This window comes from Aedes aegypti, chromosome 2 (genome assembly GCF_002204515.2).
Source record: "Aedes aegypti strain LVP_AGWG chromosome 2, AaegL5.0 Primary Assembly, whole genome shotgun sequence".
Lineage (NCBI taxonomy): Eukaryota > Metazoa > Arthropoda > Insecta > Diptera > Culicidae > Aedes > Aedes aegypti.
In genome coordinates this window covers 193,065,887-193,083,607 of record NC_035108.1, presented here as the reverse complement: position 1 = coordinate 193,083,607, position 17,721 = coordinate 193,065,887, and the positions used below count along the sequence as shown (strand labels likewise).

The 17,721-nt window shown below is 36.3% G+C and overlaps 1 protein-coding gene across 1 annotated transcript; it reads left to right on the top strand.

Annotated features, from left to right (window-relative positions):
- Positions 1-14,476: 14,476 nt before the first annotated feature.
- Positions 14,477-15,469, top strand: LOC110676279. Its single transcript, XM_021843548.1, has one exon. It carries the CDS (start codon positions 14,563-14,565, stop codon positions 15,367-15,369), a length of 807 nt encoding a protein of 268 aa, XP_021699240.1. The 5' UTR covers positions 14,477-14,562; the 3' UTR covers positions 15,370-15,469.
- The last annotated feature ends 2,252 nt before the right edge of the window (positions 15,470-17,721 follow it).

Below are 17,721 nucleotides of genomic sequence, written 5' to 3'. Positions count from 1 at the left end.
ATTCATTTTTCGCGGAGCGGAGTTTGTTGTGATGGCTTGACGACTAAAGGTTTGTCGTTGTTGCTATGATTGCATGATAAAGAAAAACCACGATGCATCATTTGTTTTATCATGATCACTAGATTTCCATCCTTGTCCATTACGAAAAAATCCTGGTCCGACCTGGCTTTGCTTTGTAGCCACGGACTCTAACCATGGACTCTAACCACTCGGCTAAGGAAGGCCCATAATTGACATAGTGTCTACCATAAATCGTTGAAGTCCTAATAAAACTAGAGCAAACGTAGGGCCTTATGGATCTCATGGGTAGCCGCCTAGCTTTTAACCTGGAAATCACTAAGCATCTTACCAAAACATAATCTGACGATTTAGATAATGAATAATTTTGTCATAATTGAATGATTTGTTTTGATAAAAGAGGCTTCCAGCCTTAGGCGTGTTCAGCTTTTAATTGTTCAATCTTACATTTCGACTAATTGGAGTAATCAGCATTCATTTACAAAACATTTCAATAACATTATTATGATTGCGGAATTCTACCATACATCTACCAATGAATCACAAAACCGCAAAACAAAAACAATCAGCTTCCAACTTTCGATCGTAACACGTGAACACACAAACACATTGACGACCCGGTAGACGTGCTGTTTCGATCTTGCACTTTGGAACACCTCGATCGGTCTACACTACAAACGGTTCCAGCTCGCGATTATGTCACTCTCCACTCCGATCGTCTCACATAACATTATAGTGCTTTCGCGTCGACATTTGCACTGGATACTATTCACGAGAAACCGGTTTTCTAATGATAAACGGATATACGAAACACAGAATCTCAACCTTTGCAGGTCGAATTATGGCTTTTGGGGCTTTATCAGCCCTACTAATTAACATTCAACACGACCTTCCCCAAAAAAAACTGATCGCCAATCCAATCCAGTAGACTTCAACAGGCACTGTTCAACGAACATCGCAGACAAGGTTTCGCAAGGTAAACGATCGCTACTGTTGCTACCACCCAATCAATTACTCTCTTCTGCACACATTATTCAATTTAAGACCTTCCACTCCAATTCGCCCAACACGATAATGGGAAAGGCTCGTTAAAACCGCCCGGCGCGCGATACGTCGAATGCGTAATTCCTGCTTCGATTCCGCACAGATCGCGTTGTCTGCTGAACTGAGCGATCCGAAGACCCATGGCAGCGATAAACAGACTTGGAATTTCTTTGAATCACATGTTGCACGAAATACAGTGTTGTGCAATGAGACCACCAGAAGGCGCTAGTGTGAAACGCGAAACACGAAGGAAAACTATGCACGCGCCTCTGATTGTAAGATTTGTAACCAGGGGTTGTATTGTGAAAAAAAAAATGAGAACTTATCGCTCTCTGTTACAATCATAAACCGCAACACATCATGAGGGTCTGCTACGGCTCTGATTTGATCGTGCACGCAGCGAACTGGACTATGGAAATTCATACATTTTGCCTTATGAAAGATGGAACGATTATCGCAATACAAACGCTTTATGTATCGTTTTAGCATCACCGCACACCAAGGCGTCGATAGGCGCGGGGTACACGCACGAGCCTATCGATCGCAAGGTCCTTGGTCCAATTCCAGGTTGCCGCGAAAACTATTTTTGTTTTCAAATTTCGGTTTCATAAGGTAAATTTATGAATTTCAACCCGATTCCTTGTGGCGAATTTTCATAAGAGGTTCCTATGTTTATCGATAGTCCATTTGCATGAGTGTGGAATAACACTGCACCATAAAACCCATCTAAACAAGATCCAAATGATGAGGTACAGTAGTTTCTCGATTTTATCACTGCTCATTTTAATAACGCTTCATTATTTCACTCTCGATTTCAGCACGGTTTTCTGTTCGATTTTATCACGCCCCAATAATTATATGAATTTCATATATTTTACATTGAAAAAAAAAACCCCAAACAACCAACATATATTCATTTGGCCCATGCCTTACGTGCTTTCCATTTCATTAGCTTTATTTCTGCAATACACAGCTCAAGCTTTGATGAAAATTATATGGCAGAAAAGTACATTTTCATTATATCACGCTTCGGTATATCACGCCAAAATTTTTTGGGTCCGTGATATAATCGAGAAATTACTGTATTACTATAGGATGTTCGGGAATTGGTTATCATGTCAGTAATATAAAACACGTATCTCTTTTGGTATATGATCGAGAAAATGGGTTTTATCATCGTTCACTGCTGCTATTTATCAATCTTATTACGACTTGCGATACATTGCCGATGTTTTTCTTCGATCGTGATTCGAAATCGAATGAGAATGAATTTTGCAATGCCTGTTTGTAATGTAATGAATTTGAAATGATCGGTTAAAAAGTTATTGATGGACATTTCGTGAGAGCTTCGTCTGTTTATCGGTGGCCATGATGTTTCATTGCCACCACCACCGCCGCCGCCGAAGAGACAGTCAGTTTAGCAGTCAGTCATGACGAAGCGGCGGCTTTACGTATGAATCAAAACAGAAAACAAAACAAACTGCAGCACCACATGGATCGACGCTAAGCTGGCACAAACACCGACAGGAGATTGGCCATGGCCGAGTGGATTACGGTGTGGAAGTCTGGGTTTACTAACCGGTTGCAGATCAAGCGATCAAGTCGTATGGCTGGTGAAGAATACAGTAGAATGAAGTAATCAAAAGCAAAACAAGCGATAAGACCGTAAAATGCTACATATACAAATAAAATTCATGGGACTGAAACAGTATTCCACACTTTCTTTACATATATGTAGGACGGTGAGAGAGATACTCCTGAAGTAGTGTTTGTTATTGATGGTTATTAAATGGTTGTGCGTAAAGTGTGGAAGTGTCAACAAATTTAGATTACTATATTTAGTAGGTACAAGATTTAGATATTGAAAATTGTTTGCAATTCATTGGGATGAATAAATCATAAAAATGTTTTTAAAATTTTAGTGCTGTAGTTGTTAGAGCTCGAGAGATTACATTTTTTGCTGATCTCGTGTATTATGATGAGAACTGAACAACCAGATACATACGACAATACTGTCTATTGGGTTAGTTCTGTGGTTTTAGCACAAAGCAAATTGAATCTTAAATGAAAATTCAGTTTTTATGAACAATAAAACAGTAATTAAGATTGAAACTATTAAAGAATAAAAATATTTTTTCAATAATAAATTGAATGGTTTTTGAGATTATCTTTTGATAAATTGTATAAATAACATCACACTTCTAAACGAAACGTAGTTCTAGAACATCGTCTTGAAAGTTCCGTTCGAAAATGTAACGTGTAACACAAGAGAAGGCGATGGAAACAATCAGTTTTCGTTTTTTTTGTTGTTGCAATAATTTTCGATAATCAAAACTCGCACCACTGCTATGCAATATAAACATCAAGACTCGCGGAACATTACTAAAGGACCTATGTACAAATGAAAGATTCTCCTCTCTCGTTCTCTTTCGATTATAACAGTGGAATACTAAAGATTTTGGGAAGTTTTTCACTATAGATCGAAAAACAATTTCCTTGACTAGCGTTACATACAAAAAACGCAACAGAAGAGGTTAATGTGACTCAGTTATTAATGAAAGAGAAAGTAAACAAAGAGAGCCTCTCAATGTTAGATAGGTCCTTTAGTAATGTTCCGCGAGAAGAATACATTTTCAAAACTGACAAAGTTTGAAAAACAATGTGGTGTTATGTATTCGTTTAAACTTCATTACATTTTGCTATCGTGGTACTCAAAAGACATCATAGATTTGGGCAACGTCTGAATTTTTATTGCAAGCGAATGCATGCTTTCAAGAAAAAAAAAACTTTCTGTTGCTCTTGCTCATACGCATGCGTATTTAACATTCATGTGAATGCCGCTCGTTGCTCCCTATCGATACTAACAGCATCTGATGGGTGGTAGCGCAAACTAAACCAGATGGAATGATGGTATTTGAGATGATCATTTTTTTATTGATGTTTTGAATTCGAACGAAATTATTTGAAATCTCACGATAGGGGCTGTCGATAAATTACTGGTAATTTTTCTCTCATTGCCTTTGTCCACACAAACATTTCAAAACTGTTTGTATGGCCCGTGCTCTTAAGACATTTCTAGCAAATTTTCATGTAGTGAGATAATAGATGTATCTTCGCCGTACAAAGAGAAAATTTATGTCAATGCTAGGTGGATTAATCGCAATAATATAACTTTCTTAAAAAGGGCTTCTGCATCCCGAACAACTTTTCTGAAGACGCCACAATTCTAAAATAAACTTCTTGGGTGCGAAACATTTTCGATCACGAATTCAAGCTTCTGGGGATAGAATAGACAAATAGACGTCACGCTCTCATCACTATTATATATGGTAGGTGGTCAATCTGCCAAGCGAAACGCTCGCATCATTTGTGTTCGTTCTTTTTTAATTTTAAATTAGTATCATTCCAAACATTACATTCATTTCATATATCTAGGTGTTTTGTGTTATGGGACAACACTATCATCCTATTTTGGTAAAACAAATTTAAGATTTTATTAACATTTTGTTAACAAGAAGTTCAGATTATTTACAGGTGAGTTTGTTTCACCAATTTAAAAGAGAAAAAAATACGTTTTCAATTTACTTTATATATATATATATATATATATATATATATATATATATATATATATATATATATATATATATATATATATATATATATATATATATATATATATATATATATATATATATATATATATATATATATATATATATATATATAACGCATTAATCGTTTCAATTTAAGATTGTAGCGATTTTTGCTTGAAATTATTATTTTTTTTTAAATTCTTGGTTGTCGGCTATCTCAGTCTTAATCAGCGAACGTTTTAATTTATTTTGCCCGACGTTTCGGCTGATTTAGCTGTTCTGCGTCAATAAGGACAAAAACGATAGACCATGTAAGACAAATTAGACTAGACTAACAAAATTTAAAACTAATTATATATTTGTACAAAACAGTTTTCTCTTGAAAAAGGCCACAACAAATGGCCGACACGTCGGGCAAAATAAATTAAAACGTTCGCTGATTAAGACTGAGATAGCCGACAACCATACATTTACGTTTTCCTATTGTGCAAGTATGAAGAAAAATATCCAAACTTTTTTGCAATCGACTACAGATGACACTCAGGCTTCGTCCTTTGGCGAAGAGGCTTGTATCATCCGCAAACAAGGATTTCTGACATCCCTGAGGTAACTAAGGTAAGTCAGATGTGAAAATATTGTATAATATTGGTCCCAAAATGCTGCCTTGGGGAACACCAGCTCTTACAGGAAGTCTTTCGGATTTGAAGTTCTGATAATTAACTTGAAGTGTGCGATTTGACAGATAACTTCCAAATCAAATCAAATTTGTTACACGTAAAAGTTGATGAGTGGTCGAATGTCAATGGCGGAATCCGAAATGTTCATTGGTAAAAATTGAATTTTCATTGATGTGGGCCATTCTGTTCAAAATGACCTTTTGAAAAAGTTTACTGATGGACCAAAGCAAACTGATTGGACGATAGCTAGAAGCTTCTTCAGGATTTTTGTCTTGATTTAAAAATGGTACAACCTTAGCATTTTTCCATTTGTCAGGAAAATATGCTAATTGAAAATATTTGTTAAATATATCAAAAATGATGCTGAGAAGCAGGCTCTGTCCCAGTTGGGACGTCACGCCAGAAAGAAGAAGAAGAAGCAAGTTCTTGAGCTTTTCCGCAATTAATTAGGATTAATTTGTTTCTCTCTTTCAATGCCGGTTTTGACTTCTGAAGTTTTTTATAAATTTGAGATAATTTCCAAAAGGGCTTAGAGCAAGGGTCCAATTGAGAAATTTTATTTTCAAAATTTTTGTTTCTCAATTGTGCAAAACGTTTCTTGATTTCTCTATGCCATATACCGTTTTGACTCCAAATCCGGACACTTAAGCACCGGGTCAACTTCAAATGTCATTTTGCTAATTGATAATATCTATTCTCATAAAGCACTGTGACTTATTATGAAATTATATGTGTATTATTTCAGACGGTGTAGTAAAAAATGCGATTATTTATGTAAAAAAGGTTCAAATATTCAAAAACAAGTCATGTGTCTTGCTTCGAATTCCGGACACGTCTTTATTATTTATTTGCATATTTGAAAAGAAATTTACAAATATACAAAATCACAAAATCACAAAAGTCACAAGTCTAGAAAAGTATTGAGTCGCCACAAATGGGAATAAAAGTTTTGGAGAAACTGGTGCACTCACCTTACGCTAGCGTCTGGATTCAGTCCAACAAATACTGGAATGTGTAGAGTATCGATACACATTTTGTTTTTTATTTTTATTTTTAATGTATTGCACTACTTCGATACATTAAAATCTATAACGTATAATCAAACTTGAAGAATAGTTTTGTGCATGATTATTATAGAAACTATTAAATTTATATGATTAAAAACGTCAAAAATAGTAGTAATGTCAATGCGGTCTATGAACGACTTTCGGAACTTAACAAAACGCTAATTGCCATGCAAAAAGATTGTTCATATCTATTTTAGTTCAAAAGTTATTAAACTTTTTCTGATAAAAATCCCTTGTTTTTCAAGACTTTTTATTAGAGTTACAAAAATAACACATTTGCAATTTTTTGATATAATATACAATTTTATTTTGTCTTTTGAATGCCGTCAAAAGATATTTTTATGTTTTCCCCAATCAGAGATATTCACAATCAAAATAGGCATGTTTTTGTGAGAAAAACGACAATAACTTCCAAACGGAAGGCGATATCGAGTTTCTTTACTCATCAAATTACGCATTTTTCAAAGCTCTAAAAGTCTTTCATAGGCAATTTTGATGAGATATTTGAATTGAAAACTCTAGAGCCAGAAAACCAGTTTTGTTTGGACGTAGAAAAAAAGGTCTTTATCGGTCAATTTAAGAGATACTAAGCTAAACGAATGCAAAACTAAAGAATATTAGTATGACACTTCATGGAAGAGCTGTTTACATTTGAATCGAGAATAAATGAGGCTTTTTATACGAATATTAAAAATTATCACAATTTCAGCATTTTCGAAACGTTTACAAACAATCTGTTCTACGATCACTATTTGATGTAGTTTTTTTTAAAAGACACGGACACCGTCTTCAGCCATTTAGCTGCACAGACTGTAACTTAACACTAGACAACGGACAAGCATGCTCCAGTGGCAGAGCCGAGAAACATTTCTCACGAAAAGTTTCGACGGCTGAAGCGGGAATCGACCCCACACCCCATGATACGAAGCGATTATTGCCTGGCGACACTAATCACTCGGCCACGAAGCCCACAATGGTTGAATAGTTGGTCACTTATCTTTGACAGCCTAGTTATCATAGAACTTGAATATGGTCTCAAATCTCTTAGCAAAAAGCATTTTCACAAACTGGGACCATTTTTGTGATCTAAGTTAGAAATTTCCATATAACGTTAAACGCCTAGAGGTATGCAATACCCTATAAATGTTCGTAATTCATTCAGTTTTGTTCGATTCATACTCCATTATCAAAGTAACCCCAAAACAGAAAACCGACTTTCGATAATATGAAAAATTATGTATCCATTCAAAATAAATCTTTTGGCAATCTATCAACTGCAATCGATAGCTAGGATGCCAGTACTTGTTTTAAAAATATACATTATGATTCTTTGAAACAGCATGCATAAATATTACTTCGAAAAAAGTATCAAAGTTACCCCGTTTTACGTTACAAAAAAACTTTTTTAGGCAAAGTCGCTTGAAATTGAATGGTCTACAACTTTGCTGAAGCATGCATGATATGATTTCTACAAATAAGAAAGTAAGTTACACAATTTCTATGAAAATGTGGTCCACCCAGATTTTTAAACACCAAACAAAGGGCTTAACTAATCCAAACAACTTTGTAGAGTACCGTTTTCGTCTAATGTTTCAATCTTAAGCTCAAAATGTATCTTCCGCGTAAAACTGATTCCTGGACCATAGCGCAATGGAATTTGTTAAAGTTTCAAGAGCATTGTAAATATCAAGTTTGATTTGTATAGAAATGTTAACATCAAGATAAGAGCAAAGATGGTTAAGAGAAAAAAGATGAACGACTCATTATTTGGCCATATATTTTACCTGCGACACGCTATTCAAGTAACACTACTGCCATTTATTGAGTGAAAAGCGCGTAAACATTATGTTCGGCTACATTCAAATCATCGTTTAATTAAAAAACGGCGATAAAAGAAAAAATCAAAACAATCACGCTTAAAAAAGTCACACATAATTGAAAACGACGTACACAAAATCAGAGTCATATGAATCAACACAAAATTTGTGTTATTTTTACACATGATAAAAAAATTATTCCTGTGCTGATTTCTTCTTCTTTTCCTTACATTTTATGACATTCAGAGCTGATTGACAGTATCGCACAACCCAGTGTTAGCTGTGTAACTTTTTTGAGCGTGAATGTCATAAACGAACACTTAGTCATCTGGTGGACGCAAGAAGAACATTACGTATCAGTTTGCTTTTGACTCGCCAGAGCGGCGCTTTTCATGTTGTCTTAAAAAGACGAGAGTCGGTTATCTTTTTCATTTTAACCATCTTTGGTTAGAGCCAATATATGTTTCATATATATATTCCAGTCGGCTCGAAAATAATTGAAACTGGAGCTGATCGCTTCAAGGGATATTTGAAATGTAACAGGGACCTGATCAGAATCAAAATCAGCATGAGTAACTAATTGGCTACAAAGATGACTAGAGTCGGTTAAGATCCAGTCAATCATATGTCGTTTTCGTTTTTAGGAACTGGCTCGGTGATCAAGACATAAACAAACCAATGTCAAACAAATTGTAACCCGATTCATGGGTTGGGGTTGAAACTGTGATTCAGAACGGGTTGCGCCAGTTCCAACCTAGGTTCAAAAACGAATTCGTCAATAGATGGATTTCTAGAAGAGGGAAACATGTAGGGCTATCAGGGTATTAAATTGAGAAATATCCTGAAGAGCACTCATCAAATAAAATTCTGCCGTTGGAATTACTTTAAGAATTATTCCATGACCGATGATTGGCATTAAAGTCACCAATGACAAAAAAATTTGATTTATTGCGAGTAAATTTTCGCAACTTGCTGCCCAGAGCATTGAAAGAGCAAATAGGCAGCTATGAAAGTATATTTACCAAACTGTGTTTCAACAGAAAAATCCTAGAGTTTCAAAAACTTTAGTTTCAAATGACGAAAACAGTAGATGTTTTATACGCCTATGAATGATGATTGCAACTCCTCCACATGCCCCATCAGGTCGAGCATTACGATAAACAGAAAAGTTTGGATCTCTTTTGAGTTAGGATCCAGGATTCAAATCAGTTTCAGTAATAGGTAATAACTGCTAAATGTATGTTATTAGCCGTTAGAAAATTAAACAACTCACCCTCTTTACAAATCAAAAAATGAGCATCAAATTTAAAATTTTAAAAAAATATTTGGATTTGTTAAAGAAACGCATCAAATAACAGTTTTATTAGTAAATTTTGCACCAACTTAGACTGCTTCAGCCATAGTACATAGTATCTATGAACAGTGTTGTGAAAAACTCAATTTCTCACAACTCACGCTTGAGATTTTTCATGCGTGAGTTGTCAATCATGCAACTCAGCGGTCAAAAAATCATGGATGAGTTGGCTCACCATTTTAACTTATTGTCTCATATTTCCACAGTTTACTCACACACGGCAATATTTTTTTGTTAGTCTGGTAAAATCATAGTAATCCTTTATAACGTAAACAAAACATTCGGGTTTCACGAGTTTTTGTCGGGTTTTGCGACTGCATCATCTTTTACGGTTTGAGTTGATTGAGTTGATTTTGCATCAAAATCTCAAGCGTGAGATTTGCGCAGCAGATCTCTAATGAGTTTGCTATCACGGGAGAGCGTATTGATTGAGATTTTGAGTGTGAGTCTATCAACACTGACTATGAACATTGCATTAATCATTTGATTCAATTGTTCAGTTAGAAAATTCAAAGCATAGGGAGACAGTGGCGCAACCAAGGGGGGGTTTTGGGGGTCAAACTCCCCCCCCCCCCTCATCAGAGGCGAAAAAATATAGGGCTAACAAAGTATGTTTTTGAAATTAATCGTTATATATCCAACAACTATGAAGCAGTAACTTAGTTTGGATCGCATTAACATTTTAAGTTTCAATGATTTTAACATTTGTATTCTTTTAGGTGGTGTTTTTTTATTCAAAGACTCCTGGAGATTTAAGTAAAAACAAAACTTCCTACGAATTACTACTATAATAAAGTACTGGAATTAATGAAGTACGCTTTTTACGTTTTCTATACCAAGTCAAGCTCTACGAGACTAGGATCTTGGCTTCTAATATTTCAATTAACTTAAATGTCAACTTAGAAATAACTTGAAATTTGCTCAGCTTAAAACTCACAGCATTTCATAATCAAACTTTTGAGTAATGTACCTCGAATTTGAAAAAAATAGTAAGAAATTTTTTTTATTAATTTGAGCTTGAGCTAGACCTTGCTTGAGCTTGATTGGCCGCCCGTGGATGCTACTCCAGTATCGCCAGATCAGCTGCAGTTACACAAGGAACCAACCGAATGACTGCTTGGGACTGACAGGCATCCTCAGTGTATAAGTGCTGGTGATCTTCTATTTTTAGGCGACAATGGTGCGTGCCACGTCAGAATACAGACCAATGTAGGGAAGGGGAAGGAAATGATGTTGCACTTATACTGGCCCACTGTAGACCGTGGAGACTGTATCTACGCCAGTTCATGCGGAAGTGTATGGATTGGGGGAAAGGCATGGCAGAGAGGTTTGCTTTTGTGGTTAGCAGACTGCCTATGAATCAGGCGTAAGGAAAGGCATGCGCGTGGAAGAATGGAAGCGTTAGGGAAACGGTTTCTTGTCCGTCTCTGGTTCTAGCGTTAGCTATGAACGAGTAGTTTGAGTGTGATAGATTTAGAATGGAAGATAGAAGCTAGCAAGAGATATACAACTACAAAGTACGAGGAAAGGGACGGGCCTGGGATTGAACCCATGACCTTCTGCTTATAAAGCAGAAGCGGTAGCCATCAGACCACCAACCCCGTCTTCTTCTGCAAAATTTATTAATTTGGTGAGACAAACATTTTTTTTTTCAGTAAAATTGATAATTTTAAAAGTGATACTAATATTAAAAAAGTTTCTGTTTTAAATATCATGAATTCAACAGAAAAGAACAAATTTCAGGTCAAGGCTGAGTAGCGGTGAAAATTCCAAACCAATCAATCCATCAGAAGTCGTTATTAAGGCTTCTAAAATTGAAAAATCTTTCAGTTGGCTCGGCATTTAGTCAAATTTTACAACCTTCAGAGCATTTAAATTCCTGGGGAAGCAATTATATGATTTTCAAAGATTACGAAAAAAACCTTATAATTCTATACATGAATTCAGCTGCCGGTGGAAGCATATCTGTCTTATAGACATTTCAACAATTTTGAGATTTTGTGGGTGTGGATCATAAATTATTTTTTTATTTGACATAATAAATGCCAACTTCGACTTCTCTCACTAAATTTTCACAACCTTTTTTACCTTCAGATTTTATTTTCTGTATCGCCAAATCTATAACATGGGGCAACTATGATGCCATCAGCAATGGTTCCCATTTTATAACACACATGAAGAGCGAAAAAAAAATGAAATCGCGCTAATGTATTGTAATCTTGTTCAATCTATTGTTACTATGCGTAATAAATAGTAAAATAAACTTAAATTCCTCGATTTTTTTTTTCAAATTAAAAAATACGTGCCCAAAAAGTATCACCTTCAAGTTTATAAACCACCCCTCCAGAACCAAATCCTGGTTGCGCTACTGTAGGGAGACATATTTATAGAAGTAGGTACATTATCTGATGATTTTCCGTTAGGATTTTTGGTAGATGAAAGAAGTGGAATAGAAGATTCCTGTGGCGGCAGGGTTTTTTCATATGCTTTGAAACAATTAGAACGGTGGTTACTCGTGGTATGAATAGGGGAGGAGTTCAAATTACCAGCTAAAATATCGGCATAGGATTTTCCATTCGAAATTGAAATATACGGAACAAAATTGGCACGATTTTAATTTACCTGATGGGTATGAATAATAAGCAAGTGATCTTTAACTAAAAAATGAGCATAATTGGACATCCTGCCTGCGGAATTACTAGAATGAAAAACTTTACCTTTCATCTGCCTGTCACGAGCCCCGACAGTTCGTTAACGCGAAGGGCAATCCCAAAAATTAGACTTATGGTTAACCCCGCAATTTGTGCATACAAGCTTTTTAGTATCTTCCTTCACAGGACAGATGTCCTTAGCGTGAGAAGAACCTCCGCAAATCATGCATTTAGCATCCATGTGGTAATGTTTTGTTCCATGACCCCACTTTTAGCACCGACGGCACTGAGTGGGGTTCTGGTAATTTCCTCCAGGGTTTTGGAATTTTTCCCATGTCACACGATCAATTGCTTTTTCTAAAGCTATAGCAGATTTTTTTTTTAAAGTGAACTAAATAATATTCTTGAGAAAGCCTTTTCCGAGATTGAGTTCTCTTTTTCATAATGATTACTTAGACTGGATTTCTCCAGAATTTTTCACCCAAGAAAACAATTTACAGTCGACGATGTTCTAAAACTTGATATATTCTATAACTCGATGGATTTTGTGGTTCCTTCAAATTCCCATGCATCATGCTCTTCATAAGTCGATGTTTCTATAACTCGATGTCTCCACTAGTCGATGCCACGTGGGAGGAAAATTTCCCTCCATAACTCGATATCCATTTAAAAACTCATTTTTATACAGGGAGACATGGATTATTTCTGGTTTGGCAGTGAATAACGGACTTGCAAGTTGTAATAAAAGTTTTAAAAGATAAACATAAAAAATTAATTGTATTAAAACCAAGGGTTTTTTCGAATATTTTAAAAAAAAGTGTCCATAGATGTTTTGTTCAAAATGCTATCAACAAAATGTTGATTGTCTGCTTGCAGAAGTGATCATACAAGTATAGGAAATATAGAAATTTGAGCTTTTGATTTTAAAACTTTTGCTATCGGTATGTTCTATAACTCGATAATTCTATAAGTCGATGGTCCCTTGAATATCGAGTTATTCCAATTTTGATCTCTTCAGGTGACTTACACTCAATTGATAGAACTTCCAGGACGACCTTGAACAAACGTTCAGTTTTGTCGTCATAAGTAAAACACTTGCACTTCTTCTCTTCAAGATTTTTGAGAAGAAGTGCGCGATCTTCAAGGGTGTCCGGCAAAACGCGACAGTCTCCTTTCTTTGTGATTTCCAAGGTAACCTTGATTCCCTTATTGGAGTTCAAGATCTTCCTCCTAAACCTACAAACTCGGATCAACTGACCACGATAGGCGGCACTCTTTGCTTCCTCACTTGAATCAAAGAGCCTGGGCTAGAGGCTGTTTCGATTTGGTGTTCAAAAATTTATCTAAAGCATCGAACCGATTGCTCATTTCGATGCAATTATCAACATTATCCCATTTCACCCTTGGAAGAAAGTTCGCATTCCGGAGAAACGTCCTTTCTTCCATTCTTGTCAAGTTTAGTGACAGTTTTAAATCCCACTTTTTTGGAAGGAAGTTGTGAATTCAGAGATTTATCCTTCCTTTTAAACATGTTTAGTGAATAAACGAAAGAAGAAGATACCTTCTAAGAGTATATTTTTTCCAAGACGGTATCCAAGCAGGATTACCACCGATAGCTTTCACTAACGGGTCCAACGAAAAATCGAAGGTACGGGTCAAAACAAGCATCGTAAAGGGATCAATAGTAGGAAATAAGTACTGAAAATTACTGTTTTAGTAGCACTGAAAAGTACCGTTTTTTTATTTTAGCACTGAAAAGTATTGTTCTATTGCTTTAGGTCTTTTCAAAAACTTTCAAGAGCATGGAGAATTCGTGTACGCACAGCACAAAGGTACGAGGCGCACTGTAGTTTCATCAAATGTGTCTATTAAGCCCTTGATCCCCCTATAACATATAATACTTATAAGATATTAACAAAGAAACCCGGAGATAAAATGCGTCCTAGATGGAGGGATTACTGTACTGCAAAATTGTAGGTTGATATGGGTTCCCGAGGTGAGGTACAGGAACAGGAGCTTCGTATTGATTCCTTATCTTTGCTAAAGGCAAACACAGATAATGGATACGGATTGATAACGGCGTCAATACATGCAATGCGATATCATTTTTGCACGGTATTAGATTCACACTTGCACTTATTGGCATGTATTTTTTGATGAATGAGGTACGTGATACTGCGACGGATTGAACGCATACATTCATTTTTATATTAAGCATTCACTTCAAGTGGGGGTTTACCCATCGCTCCACGCTCTGACCAAACAGTGATTTCAAACCAGTCTTTGCAGTCGCGGACGCCTGTAGCATCAAATCCACCGAGTAAGACGAAATTAAGCCATGTCAGCAAATTTGTTCTCCCGTCTGGATCCGTTTGACTGTCAGAAGGGTGATTTCGATTACTACTTGGAGCAGTTTGATAACTTCCTGAATTTGAACTCGGTAAACGATGATGCCAAAAAGGTGCCTCTGTTCATCTCCAGCATCGGCCAGGACACGTACAAAATATTGAAGGAGATCTGCGCTCCTTCGGACCCGAAAGAGAAATCTTTCGACCAGATGAAGACCATGCTTTTGGAGTATTTTGCTCGGCGAGAGTTCTATCGGCGCAATCAACGACCTGGCGAATATACCGGAGTCTACGTGAACGAACTTAAGCGATTGTCTATCAAGTGCAACTTTGGAGCTTTCACGCATGACGCATTGCGGGACAGAATCGCGTGTGGAAAGCTTCCGGATGATAAGACTTCGAATCCGACCACAGTTCCAACCACGTCAAAAGGGCAGTCCCATCCTAAGCCGAGTGTTCCTCAGATGGTTCAAGTGGCGGCGCAAAAACAAGCAAAAGTTAAAAAAGCAACTATCGAATCAAACTCCGCCGTGGTCAATCCAGGAAACGTTCAGAAGCAACCGAAGGAACCAAAAGCGCAGACGAGTGGCGGTCAGCAGAAGCAGCTCAAGTGCAAAATTTGTGGACACGATCACAAGGAAGCGAATTGCGCACACAAAGATGCAACGTGCTTCATGTGCCGCAAGAAGGGCCACATTGCGTCGGTGTGCCGGGAAAAGGCCAACAAAAACCAACAACAGCAGCAGCCGGTCCAGGTTCACGTACACGTTCAACAAAATACCGGTGTGAAGAACTGATATAAGGATGATTTCGAAGTTTTTGTTTGTGTCACAAGTTTTTTAAACATTAGTATGGTTATTAGGGTTTACTGAGATGGAAATAAAATTTATAGAAGTATGTTGGAGATTATTAATTTACTTCGAATTTAGTGTTGCTTTTCGTATGTATATGGTGTCAGAGGAAAAATCTTAACGAGATCAGCAGAAGTATGAGAAAAGATGACCGTACGATTATCAGTTTCTGTTCCTTGATTAACCAGACCAATTGAAATTCTCCCAAAGTTTCAATGATTTGCTAACCATTCTCAATGGTACAAATCGAGAGCTCAAAATTGTAACATCAATAAGCACGCACGTTAATCAATTACCTTATTAATTTACAAAACATATTTGATGTTTTTTTTTAAGAAACTACAACCTTTTTTCATACCTGTGGTAGCTCAGGATTATAACGAATATTAAATACGCGTTTATTACAACTTCATTTATTTATTTATTTATTTATTTATTTATTTCGTCAAACATAAGTAGACTACATACAATAATTACAACACTTTCTTACATGCTATGGATTACTTCTATTGTTCTTTAGTCGTGTTTTAAGCTGCTCTTTGGACATAGTAATGCCAATAAATTCGCAATGTACATTATACTGACGCATCATACGGTTTATTGGTCCGTTTTGAGCATAATGCGTTCTGCATGATTTTTCTAAAAATAATTTTCTTGTTCTTAAATGCCGCGAGGGTGTGTAGAAGTTTAGTTGAGAAAGAAGTGCAGCGGAGTCTACACGGTTAGAAATAATGTTGTTTATAAAGAGAATCATTGCGAATTCCTGGCGTTGCTTAAGTGTTTCCAAGTTGATGAGCATGCAGCGTGCTTCATACGACGGAAGTGCAAGTACAGTCCAATTCAATTTCCGAAGGGCGTATAAAAGGAATTGCTTCTGTACTGATTCTCTGCGTTCTTCGTGTACGACATGGCAGGGGTTCCATACTAGGTGACAGTATTCCAGAATTGGTCTTACATATGTAGTATACAATAGTTTAATAGTATATGGGTCTTGAAAATTGTTACTGAACCTCTTAATGAAGCCAAGCATGCTGTTTGCTTTGTTTATTATGGAATTATAATGTTCTACAAATGTGAGTTTAGAGTCTAGGATTACGCCCAAATCCCTTACAATTTTACACTTCTGCACTACTTGATTTCCTAAAAATACTTCAAGAGGTGCTACATATTTTCGACTAAATGCTATTGAATTACATTTTTTGATATTGAGTTGGAGTAGACTTTTTTTGCACCAAGTGAAGAATAAGTTAATGTCATTCTGGAATTCTTCTGCTTCGATAGAATTATTTACTTCCATGAAGAGCTTCATGTCGTCTGCATACATAACAAATTTTATTTTTCTAAGTAAAAAGGAAATGTCGTTTACATACAAAATCAAAAGAAGTGGGCCTAAATGAGAACCTTGGGGTACTCCAGAGGTTACAGAAATGGGTGCTGATAATTTATTTTGAAAGCGCACTATTTGTTTCCGATCTGATAGATATGACTGTATCCAACTCAATAGTCCTGGCTCCATTCCTATTTTCTGAAATTTGAAGATTAATAATGGTATGTCGATTCGGTCAAATGCCTTACTGAAGTCAGTGTAGAGGGCTTCTACGTGCTTGCCATTGTCCATTGCGTTGAGAATGAAAGATACAAATTCTAGCAGATTGGAAGATGTTGAGCGGTCTTTAAAGAAGCCATGCTGTCTACAAGTAATTTGGTTTTTTACTTGCTGGAAAATCTTGTCGTTTTCGAGAGATTCGAAGAGTTTGGGGATACAGGAGATAATGGCAATTCCGCGATAGTTCCGTATGTCAGATTTTGTACCTGATTTGAAAACAGGCACCAAATATGAGAATTTCAAAGCTTCTGGGAATTTTCCATTATTTAGAGACATGTTGAAAAGGCGTTCTAAGGGAAGGGTAATGTAGGGATAGTGAAAGGCAAGGAATAAAATAATTCAAATTTAATAAGGATTTGATCGATGTTGAAGAAAAGATACTGATTCAGATCACAGTAGGCAGTTGTTTCCGAGTATGAAAAGCAGAAGTCAGTTTGTTGGTATGTTTTGGGGAAAATAAACGTGTTTTTGTGAAACAAGTGAAAATTTGTGTTTGAAATATAAAAAGTATTACCGAAACCGTGTGAAAAATAGGCCTGAGAAAAAGACAGTTCACCACATGGCGCAGCTGCTCCAAAAAAAAATATAAAGAATCAGGAAGAGCGGGTGGCTAAATCGTTTATTGGTATAGTTTTCCTTAATTGGTGTGAATTATATCAACAAGTGTTCAAAATTGCCTCACCAGACATTTC

Coding starts and splice junctions, on each gene's coding strand:
- LOC110676279 (XM_021843548.1), top strand. CDS start 14,563: ATGTCAGCAAATTTGTTCTCCCGTCTGGATCCGTTTGACTGTCAGAAG.